Source organism: Contarinia nasturtii, unplaced genomic scaffold, assembly GCF_009176525.2.
Source record: "Contarinia nasturtii isolate CC-2019 unplaced genomic scaffold, AAFC_CNas_1.1 Cnas_scaffold_4311, whole genome shotgun sequence".
NCBI lineage: Eukaryota > Metazoa > Arthropoda > Insecta > Diptera > Cecidomyiidae > Contarinia > Contarinia nasturtii.
Genome location: NW_022201606.1, coordinates 1,414,545 through 1,432,293, shown reverse-complemented (window position 1 = coordinate 1,432,293; position 17,749 = coordinate 1,414,545). Strand labels below are relative to the sequence as shown.

Sequence of the window (17,749 nt, the reverse complement as noted above, 5' to 3'; positions counted from 1 at the left end):
ATTTCAAAAAAAGGAGGCAAGAAGAGTGAAAACCAACTCCGTCGCCATTTGTTTGGTTTGCAAGTTTATTTACTCTTTTACTCTTTGTCTTTGTCTCTATCTCTATCTCTCCGTCATTTTGTGTCTTTTGTTCGATATTGCGCCGTTTGATGTCAGCAGAAAATTGTATGCAAACAATTTATTCGAATAGAGCGTGTGTCTGTGTGGATAATACAAAGAAGGCGCGCGTTGTCAGAGAAGCAGTGCATTTTTTTATTTAATCCAAATGCCGGCAATTCACGTTATCAAAGTTCAAACGTGGTGAAAACAATTTGTAAGTGCTTTCCAAGTTCATTTTTAATTTTTTTAAATGATTTCAAGCATAAAAAAATCGAATATATCGTACATTGAATTATTGTTGAAAAATTTACAGTTGAAAGAAGACAGAAATACGTGGTGTGATTTTAGGTTATGACTGAATGGTGTTATCCAAAATATGATTAAAGAAGCAAACATTTGATTTGTACATCGTATTTCGTCTGATTTTTATGCAATTTATTAATGCTTAATTTTTCATTCAAACTCGATACATTCCATGGCATATTATTCTTTGTAAATAACACGTTTGATTGAAGTTTTTCTTGTATTTCAACAGTAAACCAGGATAATTGTCAATTATATGAAGAATGTCGGGCCAAGAGCGATCACTGAAGTCACGGTCAACAGCATCAAGTCCACATCGTTATGAACATAGAAGTGAAATCGATCATTCGTATTCTCATTCCCGCACGCAGTATCAAAGTACATCATCGAAACAATGCTATTCAGAAACGAATCAGGGGGAAACTTTGATCGCCGGCCAAAGAAATGCATTGCCAAACTTAAACATGTCGGTCAAAATGAAATTGAAACGGAAGATTTCAGGAATTTTGACTGACTTTAAGGTAAACGCCGGAATAAATGAAAGAATGACCACATTGATTGTGAAAGAGGTCGAGAAATATTGTTATTATCAATGTAATGATAAAAAAGCAACATCTCAACCGACAACCAGCAAAACAACCACCGATATCACCAAAACGTATTCATTATTGACAGCAAAAACAAGTGTACAACAACAGACAACGTCAACATCGAAAACCGTCTATTTTACGCCAAAAACCACCAACAAAGTGGCCGCACCGAAGAAAATTGTCAATCGTGTGGTTGAAAGTGTAAAAGGTCAAGGTAAAAATGCATCGAAACTGCAAAGGGAACTCTTGGCTTTGGTCACATACAGCGATGGATTTGTTGTTTCACCACCCAGCGAAAACAAGCGCACTCCGAAAAGAATTTCACGTTATGATGATATTCATTTTAAGATTCAAACACGTCAAACACGCCAAACACGGCAATCTTCAAATTATCGTCAATCGATCGACACCGTTCAAAAAAGAACCATCCAAAGGGAACGTTGTCCAAGAATGCAATTGGCTGGTCAAAATGTCAAAAAATTAATATCGTCATCGGGTGAGTTTAAAATATAATTCATATTCTTTAAAGTATTAATGACAATTCAATTTTCTGTTACACAAGTGGAACGTACTGTTGCACGTACTGTCACAATAACATCATCGGGTATGTATAATTTTTTTTAACTGTTTCATGTCATTTGATTTTTTATTATTTCCAGCTTCAAAGGTTGAATCGGTTAAGATGTCACAGAAAACAACGACAACAGCAACACCGAGTGAGTATCCAATTTATATGAACATTATTGGAATAAATGTCAAATCACCCTTTGACCGATTCAAAATTCAATTCTTATCAACAGCTCGAGAATCTGGAAATTTCAAGCACCTGAATGTCACAATTACTCATTTACCATTAATGGAAATTAAACTAGAGCCAAATGAGTAATATCTCTCAATCAAAATTTTAAGTTTACAAACAAAATACCTCATTTATCATAAACTTTTGTTTCATCATTTTTTTTTTTTATTTATAAGAAAACATATTGAATATGTTTGAAACGTTTGAAACACTCAAACTCGCCAAATTAATAAAGTCGTAAGATAACTTAAAGATGAAGCAAAATTTTCAAAATAAAAATTGATTAAATTGATTGACCACCATGGAAACACAGAAAAATGAACATATTTTCATTCAATGGCACACATATATTGCTAAAATAAAATAATCATCGCAAATGATTACAAAAATTCAATTTTTATATGTTATTTTTAAAAAATTCAAATAAATCACAAAAATTCCAAATAAAATGCCATGTATAACATTTTCAAATTTTTGTCTGTGACATAGTTGTTTCGTTTGTTGTTTGGTGGCGCTAAAATACACAATATTCAGTGAATATTATTCACAAGTATAGCTGTCACTGTCAATTTGACATCGTTCTACACAGAAGTCATAGAGATCTCCGTATCGGATTTTGTTTTTCTATAAAATAAAATTGGCTTAATAATGGCACAAGTGGCAAAACGTGATCTTGGATTTTATTTGAGAATATTGAGGAATGTATTGTTGGGTGTAAGTAAAATCAATCATTAAATTAATGTGAAAAATTTGAGCATTGAATTTATCTGTTTTGAGTTATGTAATTTACGAAAGTGACAACATTGATACCGTACTATTGCTTTTGCTTTGTAAATAGACATGCAAACATTCATCAAAGCTTTTCATATGTGTTTGTTTCTCTTTTCAAACAGCGCCATAACACTTCATCTTTGAGATTCGATGTAGAATGCTCAGCAAGAGACCAACCACCACCAAATATTCCACATGGGCCAGCTCACAAGTAAATTTACTTACTTTTAATTCCGCTTAATTACTTTTGAATTTACTTACTTTTAATAAAATGCATTTATTGAATTGATTGGTTTTGTTTTCAGATTGTCTGCAAATTACTATGTGAATCGCGATCCTCGCCGAGAAGTTACCCCACCAATTGATCTAACGAAAAATCTTCTTCTCGGTTCTGGGTATGCCTGATATTATTGTTACTATCGAAGTGTTAATGAGAGTGTCATTTTAACCGATATAATTTTTGCATATATTTCAGTGAATCTGAAGTAGCTGAAGTAAAAGGTACAAGAATGCAAGGACTTCCAACGCCGGGAAAGCCATATCAATGGGATTAAATTGTATTCAATTGTGTTAATTCTTGATACATATTAGTAATGATGATGAAAAAATTGTGAAAATAAAATTATTTAAATGAATTTTAGTTGAACTGTTTTCTTCTCAAGAGAAAATAAGAAGAGAAGCAGAGAAATATTGTGCTTTCAACTTGGTTTCAGAAAGGTTCTAATTACTTTGATCGATTGATCCACTTTTTCAGCTTTGATTTTGGATTTGCTATAAGTTTTTTTTTTGCATTTTTTATTTAACAAAACCGATTGGATTCAATAACGTTCTTTTCGAGTACTACTATCAGTAATGATACCATACATCTCACCCCACCTAATACATGTTACAAAAATATTTATTTAAAACTTTTAAGGAAACTCACCCTGCTACCCTTAGACGAGACGTGTTTGGAAACAGGATATGTTCATCTGAAAACTCAATTTTATTCACATTTTTTGGGATTAATGAAATCAATTTTTCTTTTCAATTTTACAATCGCGATATCATTTTCCATTGGAACTTCTTTATAGTTTCGTTCTATTATTAATTTGTCGATGCAATATCTTTGGAACAGATTTCAAATTTTAAACACCAACCGATACCGACAAATATTCTGTTCGATTTAAAAACTTGCTGTTAAAACATCCTTATCACTGGAGCATTTTTTTTAACTTTTCTCGATAACTGGTCTTGAAGCACCCGTATGAACCTTTCAAAACCTTCGAAACATGGACGTTCCAATGAAGCATCAACCTTAATCGACACTTGGAACTCATTGCTTGCGAAATTTCTAGTAGAAATACTAAAAGTATAGATTTTTTTTCATTCTTTTTGTCATATTGCTTCAATTGTTCTGTTGCGTGCAAAGAAAATGCAAAAGAGTTACCTTTTCGGTTCAGTTAAATACTTTTTTTTTATTTGATATAATATAGTTTTTGTTTGTTGGATTCCATAAATAATAAGAACAATTTTGGTTGTTGTTTTTTTTACATAATACAATAGGTCAAACTAACAGTGTATGTGTGTATGTGAATGTTTGCCTTTTTTTTGTTTAAATACAATAGTCAAAATCTAAGCGTTTGTTTGAGTTGAAAATGCTGAAAAAATTACTTAACATTGAATGCAGAAAAATAATGATCGATAAAAAAGCCTATGGAATAACCAATTCCCGTTCATTTCTGTTTACAATAATAATTGTGACTACACGAATTTGAAACAATGCGTTCAATTGAATTACTTTTGCTACTTCGTTGTATGGTAGTAAAATGACATTGATTCGTGCCGGTTACAGTCCCAGATCGAGCCTTATCTTTAAACATCATCATTTAAAAAGCGGATAAAAATTGTAATTCATTCCGATTTCATCGGGGCCAATTTTCAAATATATATATTGGCGTCATTTATCAACAATTTTAATTTTGGTAAATAAAAAAGAAATCCGAATTGGCTGAAAATTCGATTTTATGTCTCACATCGATTGAATCGCATCCAATCTAAACAGAAGAATACTATTTTTTTCTCAGTTGTTATAAATTATTGGATAAATGTGTCCGGTTTAGCTATTTATAACATATGCGTTTTATTTCTACTCTACTCTGCTAAAGGCTAACGGTGCTAACGGTGTCAATTTGGAATTCGAAATATTGGAAAATTATCGACATATGATACATTTTTTTTTTTAATTTCGTTTTAAAACCAACACAAAATGGTTTGAGGCTATTCCTATTTACTAAATTATTATTTATTTCTTTGGAAAGGGACAATGAATAACACGTGTACTGGCTTCTGTTTTTTCCCTCAATAATATTCGAACAGTATGACAGAAAATAATCAAAATAGCGGATTTAATGAAAGAAAAAACATATGTCGAATAGTACGTAGTTTTAGCATAAGATCGTTTGGTTTTTTTTAAATCTTTGAATTAAATGCATTTGGAAGGAATTTCATTGGTTGTCGCGAGTATTTGATATACCTTTCCTGGTCACAATTTTTTAACTGAATTCAACAATATAGTATTAATAGTTATTTTTACTTTTTTTTTCAAATATTTTTGGATTTCATTTTTCTTTGTATGCATCATCGTATAACAAACTTATTATCAAATCGAAGAGGAGCAATTATATTTTGTTTCGATCGATTTACAAGTGAAATTTAGTGTTTAACAATTTTTTTGTGTATTTACACATATTTTTTTGGTTTGAATTTGTTTTTGGTTTGTTTTTTTTTGCTAGCGGGATATTATCCTTGGGCTTATTTATTACAATTGTACGCTTTATTGTATTCGTTAGCATTTGTTCATTTTTTTGTATCTTCTTTTCATTTTTATTTTGTTATAAATTTTTATATCGTTATGTAATTGCATTGATTGTTATTTTCATTGTGTGTATTTTAAACGGTTTTTATTGAAAGACATCCGATAGGGTATTGGATTTATCTCTGGTGATTGCTGATGACGGTATTGTATTTTGTCCAAATCGTAACGATTTTGTTATTGTTTTTTATTTTTGGTTAGTACAGATAGTGATAATTTTTTCTCCTGCTGTATAAATCCGATCCAGCTTTGATTTTCAACAATTCATGCGATAAAGGGCGACATTTATTATGCGAATAGATTTTTTTTGTTTGTGTTTTAGTTTGAGGTTTTTGTTAGCATGAAATAGAGAAGAGAGAACAAGAAATAAAGAGCAATTAATTGTCTCGAATGTAATCATTCGCTTCACAAATATTAAAGTATGATTTCCATCTGTTCAAGGATATTCACTGTTCTTTTTGACCTTAACACGGGAGGTTTTTTTTGATAAAAAAATTGTTGCTGTCATAGATAGACATAACGTCTGTGGCATTCAAAAAAAAAAATGTCGGAAAATAAAATTCAAGCATTTACTGACTAGACTGCTGCTGATGATAACTAAAAATTAATTACTTAAAGCACTTTTCAATGCATATGAGAACTTTTTATGCATTTTAAAAATGCGAGCGCTAAGCGGCTGTAAATAAAAAAAATCTTATTTTACGGAAATAATAATGATGAAAAAAATGATTTAAAAAAAAATAAAAAAAAAAAACAAAAAAAATTAAAACAAAATTGAAGCCAACTACTGTTTCCACAAAGTGTGAAATTCATCTTATTTATTATCTTTATTCTTTTTTAGGTTTGTTTGATCAGCCAACCGCTTAAAATTCATACCCCTTTATCTTCTTCCGTTTATATAATCGCGATCAAAAATGTTTATATGGGAATTACATCAAAATAATAGTCGAAACGATAAAGATCCATAAAAAGCATCTTAAAACCTACACGAGAATAAATCACTAATCATTCACCACTCATTTTCTTGTTTTTGTTATTTTGACGGCGGCATCAATTAAAAGGGAAAAAAGCAATGACGAAAAAATAATAATAACATCAATTTAATTGTGAATTTAAATGTTCGCTACGAATAGATTCAATTATTCCGACCGTCTTCCTGTATGAATTCACTTTCATAGATTGAAACAGACATATTCAACTTAGTCTTGCAATGTTTTCCTTGAATAGAAGGAAAAACTTTAAATTGTAAAAAAAAGAAAGATGATAAGAAAGGTCATTGTTATAAACTAAATGTGTCAAATGAATTTCGAGAAAAATTCTCGGAATAAATATCAAGAGGAGCGCTTTTCCTACGCTATTTCCTTTGAAACTTTGTGTTTGCTTCAGTTTTTCTGAGATTTTTTTTGTGGTTGTTGTTGATGTTTTAATTATGGTTTTGTGAATTTTTAGCTGATTTCTAATCACATCATATCATTTATAAATTATTTGACATTTCATTCAGCTGGGTGCTTTTTTCTCAATTTAGTTATCTTGACATTTATATCAGCGCTATAAATAATAACCGGCAAATATGATCAAATCTAATATGGGCACATGTTTTGAAAACGGTAACGTGCTCTACCTCCACGCATCACATTGGACGACGGCACTTGATTAAAATTCATGTAGTTATTCATCATGTTCATCGGTGACATCGATTGTCCCCCATAGAATAGGTTCGCCTTTTGTTTGCCATGCTCTTCAGCAATGCGCACGGTTAATGGCTGGCTGCTACCTTCCGGTATCACATTGTTCAATGCAGAAATTGCTTCTTGTGCCTCTTCTCGCTTATTAAATCTAGATAATTAAAAACAGACATTGTATCCGATTAGAGAATGTTTGATGCATTTTGGCGCCAACAATACAATACACATACCTGACAAAAGCAACTCCTCGTGGTTTACCACTAATTTTATCCTTCAAAATGTTTTTCTGCACGATGTTACCATATTTGCCGAAAATTGTCTCGATTAGATCCTCATTTACAGTTCGCGGAAGATTTGTCACATAAAGATTTGTATCTTTAATATCTTCACCCGAAGGCCGAGCGAATGAAACCTGGCAATTTGAGAATAATTCAATGAAATTCGTAAATTATTTCATTTATAATTTAAATGAATTGAATGCCACAAAAATGACAAAAAATCTTACCTTAAGACGTTTGTTTCGTAACGTGATGCCGTTGAGTGTCTTGATTGCTTGCCTTGCGCCTTTTTCGCTGACGAAATTCACAAAACCATAGCCAAAACTATAATTAGTCTGCAAAAAAAAAAGAAACAAAGTATATGAGTATAATTTATCTCACATGACACTCTAATTGAATAAACAAATCAATTCCTTTGAAAATTGCTAGCATTTGCATATGCAGCGGTAGCAATTGTCAACAAATGTGCCAATTATAAGAAATGCATGTAAAATCTAAAGAGATTGCGCTAATAAATCAGTGGCATATTTATCTCAATGTAAAAAGTCGAATCTTTGCTATTTTTGTCGTCATATTTTCCGCTCACCTTAAAATCTCTCATCACACGACACGATTCAATGGGTCCACTATGACGAAATAATGAGTATAACTCTCGATCCGTCATATCTTGCGGTAAATAGTTAACAATCAAATTTGTTCCGGCTGTATCGGCATTACCACCGATACCTAATGAATGTGAGCTTGATGTAGACATGTATGCGCCGGCGCCAAAGGAACTACTACTCGATGGATAATCAAATCGATGCCGCGACAAATACTGTGATGAAAAATCGGTATCCTGGTAATCGCACAGTGATTGTGATGTAAACGATGTATGCGATGGTGTAAAATGGTCAGCGTAAAGTGACTGAAAAATTGCAACGAATTTGAACTTGGAAAACGAAAATTTGTTCACGCAAACGCTTAGGCTCTGGGTGTTGAATCAAATGTTCGTTTCGACTAAAAAAAAAGTACAATAAAAAAAAATTCATTAGGAAAAAAAATTGCAAAATGGTCGATTGAAATGAATTCTTACAACGTAAACATCCAGAGACATTAACATTAACAACAACAGAAAATTCGACGAACTTTTTGTTTCTATTTTTCGATTTGATTTTTTTTTTGTTTTATTTACGAACTTTACTATTTGAATCAACACCAAAAACCCACGGTTTTGCATAACGAATCATAGTTTATGTTTCGAATTAAAGGCAAATCAATCACTTACCATTCCCGTTGGCATCGAATGTGACATTCCCCACATTCGGCCGCTACTATAATGTTATCAATAATTTTGAAAAGAGAAGATTTTTTTGTTTGTTTGTTTGATTTATGGACACGAATTTGGCATTTCGTGTTTATGCATATATGTGTGTTTATGTGTAATTTGTGTGTGTGCATTTTAATTGTTCGATCAAAAATTAAATTTTTAAAGAATTGAAATTTAATACGCATTAAAAATAGAGAAAACATAGAAAGAAGAAAAGGAAAATATTAAAATGGGATGTATTCAAGTGAGATTCAAGTAATGAAATGTGCAAGCATACTACGACAATCACTTCAGAATAATCAAAGCAAAATGAAAACGAAATGAAAAGCAAAATAAATGTGGTTTGTGTGATACACGCATAAATGCTACAAAAATTCGTAAACATGAGCGTATACGATGTGGTCGAAGACTGTAGTATGTGTAATCGCTTGAAGAACACCGAGAATTTTATACGCTCACATAAATCCGATTTTCAACACATGGTATTATTTGTCTCAGCATTATTTATGCGTCTTCCAACCATAAACATCGGTACTTAACGTTGGATGAATTATACTTGACAAAGCAGAATGAATGACAGAAATGAGCATGAAATAACAAAGAACTGATGGTAAGCAAGCAATTGAATGAATGAGATTTCGGTTTTGTTTTTATTACAATAAAGAACGAATGTTAAAATTCAAACGAAAAATATAAAACTAGAATTCTAGCGCATTGAAACCATTATTTAATGACCGATTTCAAGTGTTTCTGTTCAAGATGAATGGAAAACCACATGCTTAAACCAATAAAAATAAATCTCAAGATGGAAAAAGCGATGGAGATGATTGATGGCGGAACAGAAAGAAATATGCATGACCTATTGATTTTTGTTTGCATGAACAATGATTTTAAAAATACTTTGACTAAAATGTGGATCATTTGATATGTTATTTAATTTACCTCGACCTAAATGGAGTGTAGCCATTTAACTTATTATACATTTTTTTTGTGTGTAGTTTTTGGTTACTTCTCAAAACTGAATCGATACGTGAAAGAAATGTTAGTTTATTTTAAATGTATATAACGACAGGAAGAGTGTGTATTTCATGCGCAAAAAAAAGTGTTACGTTTCTTTTATGGGGTAGCGCTTCCTTAATTCGTGCAGCTTGGGTTAATTTATTCGTATCAAAAAAGAAACGAATTTCACACATAAATTTGTGTTTGGGCCCAATAAGATCAATTGCCCGTTTGATGTATGTAAATTAGATTGCGTGTTATCGTCACTGAAATATATTTTGCTCCGTGCGAACCATTCATATCCATTATTCTCAATAATAAACACCGTTCTTTTCACTAATACTTAACAACGAGATTTTTCCAACTCTGTGGATGAATTATAGAATTTGTGTATGGCCCACGCAAATTCATTCATATATGTTAACACGGTGAACAAGAAGGAAAAAAAAACCAGTTGACGAACACACAAAAGTGAACGAAAATAATTTGAACTATCGACACTGACACAGTACTGTTAACAAGGCAGCCAAAATACATAAGCCATGTAATTCGTTGTTATTTGTCATTCGTTTTGCTCCATCACACGCGCGTAACCATGAATTCAAGAGCAACAACAACATGAAGGCGCCTGAAGGATATCTATAGACACTATGTATTTGTGAGATGTTATGTACATATATGTGTGTCAGTCTTTCCCAATGGATCCGTTCCAAATCACTCTCGATGCCTGTTATTCTATATTATTATTTTTTTATGTTTCTGTCCTTCCTTTTCGTTGCCAAATATCGATTGATTTTGTTATCGATTACACAGCAATTTTAATTTGTATCACCAAAACTTTTAACCGCCTCGCATTCATTGCTTTGTTTACAGTTACATTCATTTTACAGTCGATTTATTTAAGGCATATTTTTTTTGGCATAATCGATTGATTTTTATGTCTCATTCGCCAAATGGAAGATAAAGCGCAGTCAACAGATCATAACAACAACAAAAATGTTTTCTTTCTTTCGTGCAATAACAATTATATGAAGTAGCCTGTAAATGCATATATATATTTATTCAGACAAGGAAAAGAAAACGCAGCAAAATCATATCGCGATTATTAAATTTACAGTCGTCGACACTCATATAATGATATTAAATATAACATGTGAAAAATATGGTTACAAATGGCAGACCCCAGTGTCTGGAAAGATAAGGACACAGAGAAAAAGAGAGAAAGAGAGAGAGAGAGAAAATGAAAGAAAAAGAAAGGAGTAAATTATTTGATTTCGATATATCGGACAAAAATCACTAACTGAAATATTCGATGGAAAAGAAGCAGCAGCTGTGACAATCAGAAAATATTCAACTTTTACCGCATTGCGTGCTTCATCACTTAATCAAACTAGTAAAATTACGTAGAAGGTCTTATACATCGAATGCAGAACCTAATACGAACAAACGAACGTACTATATGCGCTTCGATGACAAACACCAAACAATAACACAATACACCGAACGAGAAACAAAAAATCTGTTGTTTTTTATGCATCGGACTCTTTTATTTTCATGTTATTTATTTGTGCTATTTTTAGAACTTTACCAATAGCATTGATGCATTCTTTGCCATTTTCTATATTGAAATCAGTGCGTCAGAACATTCACATCAGTCATCTTTTTTTTATTGTTTGGTTATTGTATAATGAGACGTTTGTTTTCAACGTACTTTTGCTGTGTGATTTACATTTCTTTTTTTCGTTACTCGTCTATATGGACTGTGTGTATGTGTGTTTGGTATAGATTTGGACGAAATATTACAAATAGTAAAGGTCGTAAATGGAATTCGGCAAAATATTCTGTTGTGTTATATATCGAAAATGTTGAACTCTTTTTTTGTTGATTACGAAAAAAAAAGAAGAACAGAGTTTAATGTATCGCAAACACTTACACTGGACGCGTCAATTGTGCTCATGGATTTTCGTTTTTATTTAATATTTGTTTCGTTTGTGTGTTTCTCGTATGCGATGCACGACAAAATGCGCGTAAACCATACGATGGTCACTTTAGACGTGATTTTTTTCCGCTGTATTTCGATGGATTTACACTTCGAGCGATTCGATATATGCACTAATTTTACTTTTTTGCACTTACAAATGCTTTACATCGATAATGGAAGCACGCAAAAATTGACTGTCGAACTTTTTTTTAATAAAATTTCAAAGCCGTGAAGAGAGTGACGAAGAGGATAAACGCTGAAAGAAAGAGACGAACGTAGGTTCGCTCTTGATTGTGTCATTCTCTTTGCTACGGATTTTCGTTTTATTCGCTGTGTGTGTGTATGTGAGAAAGCGAGAGTTTCAAGCAAGTTGCTCAGCTGTATTCATTGGAAATGTGATGGTATGCGTGCACGTCACTCGTTGTACAAGAGAGTTTACATTGAGTTGCGCTACGACCGTGTATTCGTCGCAATATATTTTCTGACCTGGGTTACTTCTCTTTTTTACACAATGCACCTATCTCTCGCTCGCTCGCACATTCGCTCACTTCGTTCAATTCTCTTGTGTATTTCAACCGAACTCACAGTACTGCCAACTGCGATGCTGCACCGCATAAAATAAACGATTCTTATACGATTTAAATTTGAATATGTCGACTATGGTGTGCGAACCGAATGGAAAAAGATCAATATATTTTGTACAATCTAGGTAAAAATGGGAGAGCATAAAAAAAAACCAGAGTTATAAAAATATGTGCAAAACCCAAAAATGAGAAATTAAGGCATGAAATATATAATTTATGACACGGGACCATTCGTTTGATAATTTTATTGCTTTTTTGCATTTTCCTTTTCGCTGACTTTGTATTTTGCCGCATACGAATAAGTCTAGCGCGCAATACGATTTACTGTAAACAATAGCAATATACACTCTACACAAACAAATATGCTATGTAATAAAATACCGTTTATGGTGAACACATTGGAATGTTCTCTCACTCTTTCCGATTTTATGCGACAATTATGACTTGAAGCTGTTATCGTTTCAGAACAATTCTTACGAAATATAAACCAATACATTTAAGTATCAATTCTCCTTAGCCGGTCATAGTGACTGACGCTTGTGGCGACAAACACATTCGCGTCGTCATTCTCAAAGCAGAGACAACGTTAGTTAGTTAGTTAAAAATAAACGTGTACGCTATTTTAGTATTGAGAATTTTTAAAACACAAAGTGACCTTTATTTCTATTATTTTAAGCGCGACAAAATGAGTTCAAATTGGGGATTATCCTCAAGTAGCAGTGATAGTGACGATGATCGACCGGTGTCCAAATTTCGAACCGAAACACTGTTCTATAAACAGTATTACCGAGGTGAATATGGTGACGACTGGCCAGACCACCTGCATCATGTTGAAAACCACACACAAAATGTGCAAGCAAACAGTTCGGTATTAATAGACAATAATGATCAACAAAGCACGTCGTTTGCAAACATCAGTCGGATTGGACTAGATGATTCGCATCGCGTCTTGTCACCCAGCTCATTATTGACAAATACTGTCGAAGACATAGTTTTGATAAACGAAGGGGGAAAATATCGACCAATTCGCGTTATTTCACAAAGAGAAATTTTACCAGTACGAAAGTCGCCAGAAGTAAAATCAAAGGTAAGATATTTTTTTTTATTTCTTTTTGAGTTATTAAAATTGATAATTTGTATTTTCAAATGACCAAAACTAGTTTTTTCAATAAATTTAATGTTTTGTATTTAGGTAAAAGTCGAAACAAAACAAGAAGAGGTGCCTCATGTGCCAAGCGAAATTCCACTTGAAAAGATTGACTTTATCGATCCGCCAAAGGATCCACGTAAACGAAAACCGGAATCACAATATGATGCTTTTGATGATGACGATAACGATGGTTTAGCTTTGCCCAAATTCTATGGCGAAATGGTGATTAAATCGGAAATAGCCAAAAATCAAGGAAGAAGCCCACACTTGAATGGCTCGTTTAAACGAAGTTTGTCACATGTTCGACAAAAAGCCATTCAAAAGGCACAGCGACAGCATTTGGCCGCTCCACGAACCGATCCCAGGATTGATAGAACTTTATTTTCCGCTCCACCTCGGAAAGTTATCTCCCCACCCAAGAAACAACAAAATACTTCACAGCCGAACATCAAATCCAAATCGATTTTTGATTCCAATGAAGGAACCGATGACATTTCGTCTAGCTCATTTTCGTCTTCATTTTCAACACCAAATGCGAGCGACGACCTATTCAGTGGACATAATTCCACCAAAATCAATGATTACAGTCCGTTAAGCGAGTCTGATATTGACTCGGATGACAATTCGTTTATGGCATTTTCTAAAAGAAAACTGGACACAGAGAACAAACGACCGGAACGACCGGTACGATTGGTACCAAAGCGTAAAAAATATACTGAATCTACTTCAAATGATGATGAAAAAGTGCCACCGATCAGAATTGATTTAAAAAATAAACAAGTAACACCGACCATCGATAAAAAAAAGAAAAGTAAGTACACGATTCGGAATTGGAGTATTGAAGAATGAAAACCGAAAAAATAACAATATCGAAATGAATTCTATTCTAGAAAGTCCATTGTTTGGTAAGCCACCAACTGTTGATAAGGAGGTCATTTTGTCTGCATTGACAGAGGACACTGGTAGGATTGAGCACTTTTTCATTTGTTTATATTTTTTTCCATCAATCGGTTTTCATTGTTATTCACAGATCAAGAGAACATTCCCATTGTTAAGACACAGAGTGGAAACAACAAAAAATCGCCAAAGAAAAGAAGGACAAAATTGAGACCAATATTTAAACTGCCGAGTCATAATTCCAAAAAATCCAGTAGCAGCGATGCGGATGCTGTTCATGCTCCGTCAATCGGCGTTGTTCATTCTAAGCGACTAGGAACTGTCATAAAAATTACCAATAATACGATCAGTTTGAATCAAGAACCGGCAATTGATTCAATTTCAAAACAAAATGAAACGATTAAAGCATTGGACAACGTTGAAACAGGAGAGCCCATGGATCTGAATGAATCGGACAAGAGTTCAACTTCTAATGGTTCAATCGAACGAAAACTTGCTGCAATGACTTCGCCAGTCCGAAAGGCATCCGAGGTCTATGTACATGAGAGAGGTAAATATAAAACTGACGTTTACTCCATAAGACACAGATTATTTTCCGGATAATGATTATAATGCAAATATATTTTTTCGAATATCGCAGAATCTCTAACTGATATATTGTCCGACGAACGGTGTGCTGTTGAAAATACAAAAGAAAATCCGCTGATCGAAAGCAACGGGCTTCCGGCTGAAGAAAAAGCAGACACGTCCACTTTGGCTGCACAAATATTGGACGTCGATAGTGGTATTCAAACCGCTACACAATCTCCTCAATCCGAGATTGACTCCAATTCAATAAACGCAAATGAAACGGATGATAACAAAATCGATAAAAATGGTAAAAACAAATCTTTTGTATTCAATTCGATGGATCAGGCTCGATAGAAAAAAAATTGTCTTTTACGATTTTTTCAGTTATTTCAACCATTCCGGATATATGCGAAAGTGTTTTGATCTCGGAAACAACAAATACCGTTGAAGAGAAGAGTACAGTTGAAACTGCCAATATTCCAACAAGACCAAATTGTGAACAAGAAGAAGGTAGATTCATTTTTAGCAATCAAATTCTATTTCGAATTGAATTCAAAACAATTTTTATTTGATAGGAACTGCTGTTGAGCCGGCGCCTGGTGAACATTTGACCGACGCGAATATTTCGTTGGTCAGTGGTTTCGAGAGTTTCGAATTACATGACATTAGCATGAATGTTGACCTGGAGGAAATAGCAAACAATCTGTTCGATCCAAATTCAACCGTTGTCTGTGATCAGTCAACAGACAATTCACACAAACGACCCAAAGTTATCATCAATGACTTTTTTGATGATGAAAATATTCCGGCATCGTTGAAACGTGAAACATTGTTGGAAGAACAACAAACATCATTGGCAACGGACGATGTTGACATATCTGACGATGATTATGAAGATGATTCTCCATGTGGAATTGACGAATTAACACTTCCAAATTCAAATACACATCGCAACACCGTCGATAATGTGCTAACAATTTGTGATTTGTGTCCATATCAGGCACCAAAAGGATTCAAGCAGCTCACCAAACACTATGTACGAACACATTCTGACAAAGAAATTTCGATCTCACGATTGGCAAACATATTCAACCCGCAAGAATTACAAGAAACAAAATTCACACCGCTGATCACAAAAACTGCTTCTGAAACAATTATCCGATCATTGTGCTATATTTGCAACGAAGGCTACAACATGTCCAGCTCAAAGTGGATTTTACATTTCATTTCCCACACTGGTGAGTATTGATACTTTCGAAATTTAAGTGATTCCGGTTTTTCAAAGGCAAGTCAAAGGTTATTTTGGCATTTATGGAGATGTACTCTTGAGCCAGCGTTACAACACTGTACTCGGCGTGCACTACACGCTACGGCCATTGTATTTGTTATGGATTTCACAATATTTTGTATAATTACATAAACCGAACTTCGAACTTTGAAAAAGAGAAATCAATTCTTTGGCGAAACGATGCAATTTCAAGAAAACCATCGATTTTAAAATGTAATTTTTGATTACAGGCGAATTTGAATTCCAGTGCAATTCTTGTGCCAAGAAAATCACCCAAGATTTGCACAAACCGTGTAACTCAAAGGGAAATCATCGCATCAATGGCCCATTCGATTTCGTGGACAATACTTTATATGGTTATGTTTGTACGTTGTGCAACTACATACAGCTAACAAAAAAACACATAATTTTACATCTGGAAAATGAACACCACCAACTCACTACCGGCGATCAAAATGTCATCGAAATTATTTTGCTCAAAACATCACAAGCATTTGTTGAATTATTGGTCGACGACAAGAATGACAAAGAACTGATGGCGGCAAAGGAACGAATTTCTGCAATTCATCAGCCGAATCGATTTCAAAACTGTTCACCGGTCGTTATTTCGGAGAGTGATTGTGAGCCAGAGCCAGAGTCAGAGCATGACAATACAATCGATTTGACACTTACTGATGACGAAATTTAGCCACTGCATTTTTGTATAAATCATTCTACTATTGTTATTAAATCAGAAGGATTTCGTTGAACTTCATCATAATCAACAAATCCTATATACTGTTCCATTATTTTCTAAAAACAAAAAAAAATAACCTATAAATCTTGACATAATTTTCGATGAATTGAAGATACATCGAACATACAACATGAATCAAAACTGACCCCATAAAATTGAATAAAACTGAATAAAACATCATTTGTACAACAAATTCTCTCTTTTAATTTTACACAATGACACCAAACCAATAAATACACTTTATATACGATTGTTGCATATACAGAAAATCTTTTTAATAAATCCTTGGCTTAAAATAGAAACTTATTCGACTTTCCGGCCGTAGCACAAGCTCTGCACTCAAAATCGGGTATGTTTCACATTCATTGGTAAGCACAACTTCAAAATTACGTAGAATTTTTGACACAATGCTCTTGATTTCATAGAAAGCAAACTTTTGGCCAATACAATTGCGCGGTCCGGCTGAAAATGGGATGTAAGTGAATGCATTTTGTTTCTCCATCGATCGTTCACCCAAAAATCTTTCGGGTTTGAATGTTTCTGGATCTTCAAAGTATTTTTCATTGTGACCCATGGAATAAATCGGAACTATTATGTTTGAACCGGCTGGAATTACTCGATTCTCACCTGAAATACAATAAAAAAATGAACAATGATTTACACAAATTTTGTAATAAGTATTGTAAAATAGCAACGTACTCAATTCAATGTCTTCCAAAGATAGTCGACCGATGAACGGAACGGATGGGAATAAACGTAATGATTCCTTCACTGTGAGTTCCAAATAGGACAATTGATTTAATTTTGAGAGTGTTGTGGGTTCTTTGGTGTTCGTTCCAAATACGTCAACAATTTC

General features: G+C 33.4%; 5 protein-coding genes across 13 annotated transcripts in view; 3 read left to right on the top strand and 2 right to left on the bottom strand.

Annotated features, from left to right (window-relative positions):
- The first annotated feature begins 177 nt into the window (after positions 1-177).
- On the top strand, positions 178-2,109 carry LOC116350731. Of its 4 annotated transcripts, none has more exons than XM_031782640.1 (5): positions 178-313; positions 635-1,488; positions 1,555-1,596; positions 1,652-1,708; positions 1,793-2,109. In XM_031782640.1, the coding sequence occupies exons 2-5, from the start codon at positions 666-668 to the stop codon at positions 1,876-1,878; spliced, it is 1,008 nt and encodes a 335-aa protein (XP_031638500.1). In that variant the 5' UTR covers positions 178-313; positions 635-665; the 3' UTR covers positions 1,879-2,109. The 4 variants fall into 4 exon arrangements, with proteins under 4 accessions (XP_031638500.1, XP_031638503.1, XP_031638501.1 ...); XM_031782641.1 differs by having other exon boundaries at positions 190-313; positions 615-1,488; XM_031782642.1 differs by having other exon boundaries at positions 192-328.
- A 238-nt stretch (positions 2,110-2,347) lies between these two features.
- Positions 2,348-3,202, top strand: LOC116350820 (NADH dehydrogenase [ubiquinone] 1 alpha subcomplex subunit 7-like). The gene is made up of 4 exons (XM_031782786.1): positions 2,348-2,505; positions 2,685-2,773; positions 2,868-2,957; positions 3,038-3,202. The coding sequence occupies exons 1-4, from the start codon at positions 2,440-2,442 to the stop codon at positions 3,114-3,116; spliced, it is 324 nt and encodes a 107-aa protein (XP_031638646.1). The 5' UTR covers positions 2,348-2,439; the 3' UTR covers positions 3,117-3,202.
- Positions 3,203-4,064: 862 nt separating this feature from the next.
- On the bottom strand, positions 4,065-11,911 carry LOC116350757 (sex-lethal homolog). 6 transcript variants are annotated; one of them, XM_031782670.1, is made up of 9 exons: positions 11,621-11,911; positions 9,798-10,725; positions 9,631-9,706; positions 8,647-8,692; positions 7,966-8,286; positions 7,607-7,714; positions 7,332-7,513; positions 7,038-7,252; positions 4,065-5,663 (listed from the first exon to the last, which is right to left on the bottom strand). In XM_031782670.1, the coding sequence occupies exons 3-9, from the start codon at positions 9,669-9,671 to the stop codon at positions 5,614-5,616; spliced, it is 963 nt and encodes a 320-aa protein (XP_031638530.1). In that variant the 5' UTR covers positions 9,672-9,706; positions 9,798-10,725; positions 11,621-11,911; the 3' UTR covers positions 4,065-5,613. The 6 variants fall into 6 exon arrangements, with proteins under 6 accessions (XP_031638530.1, XP_031638533.1, XP_031638532.1 ...); XM_031782673.1 differs by having other exon boundaries at positions 7,966-8,217; positions 9,631-10,725; positions 11,621-11,910; XM_031782672.1 differs by lacking the exons at positions 9,631-9,706; positions 9,798-10,725.
- Positions 11,912-12,761: 850 nt separating this feature from the next.
- On the top strand, positions 12,762-17,086 carry LOC116350755. The gene is made up of 9 exons (XM_031782668.1): positions 12,762-12,864; positions 12,929-13,339; positions 13,445-14,213; positions 14,293-14,364; positions 14,433-14,849; positions 14,940-15,176; positions 15,254-15,379; positions 15,445-16,107; positions 16,388-17,086. The coding sequence occupies exons 2-9, from the start codon at positions 12,938-12,940 to the stop codon at positions 16,843-16,845; spliced, it is 3,144 nt and encodes a 1,047-aa protein (XP_031638528.1). The 5' UTR covers positions 12,762-12,864; positions 12,929-12,937; the 3' UTR covers positions 16,846-17,086.
- LOC116350758 (cytochrome P450 4d1-like) overlaps positions 17,071-17,749 on the bottom strand; it is a 3,269-nt gene continuing 2,590 nt past the window's right edge. Inside the window, exons 7-8 of the mRNA XM_031782677.1 lie at positions 17,593-17,749; positions 17,071-17,520 (exon numbers count right to left, since the gene is read on the bottom strand). The exon at positions 17,593-17,749 is cut by the window's right edge and continues 39 nt beyond it. Of these exons, the coding sequence (XP_031638537.1) occupies positions 17,168-17,520; positions 17,593-17,749 (510 nt within the window). The 3' untranslated portion in view covers positions 17,071-17,167. The remainder of the gene's footprint in view (positions 17,521-17,592) is intronic.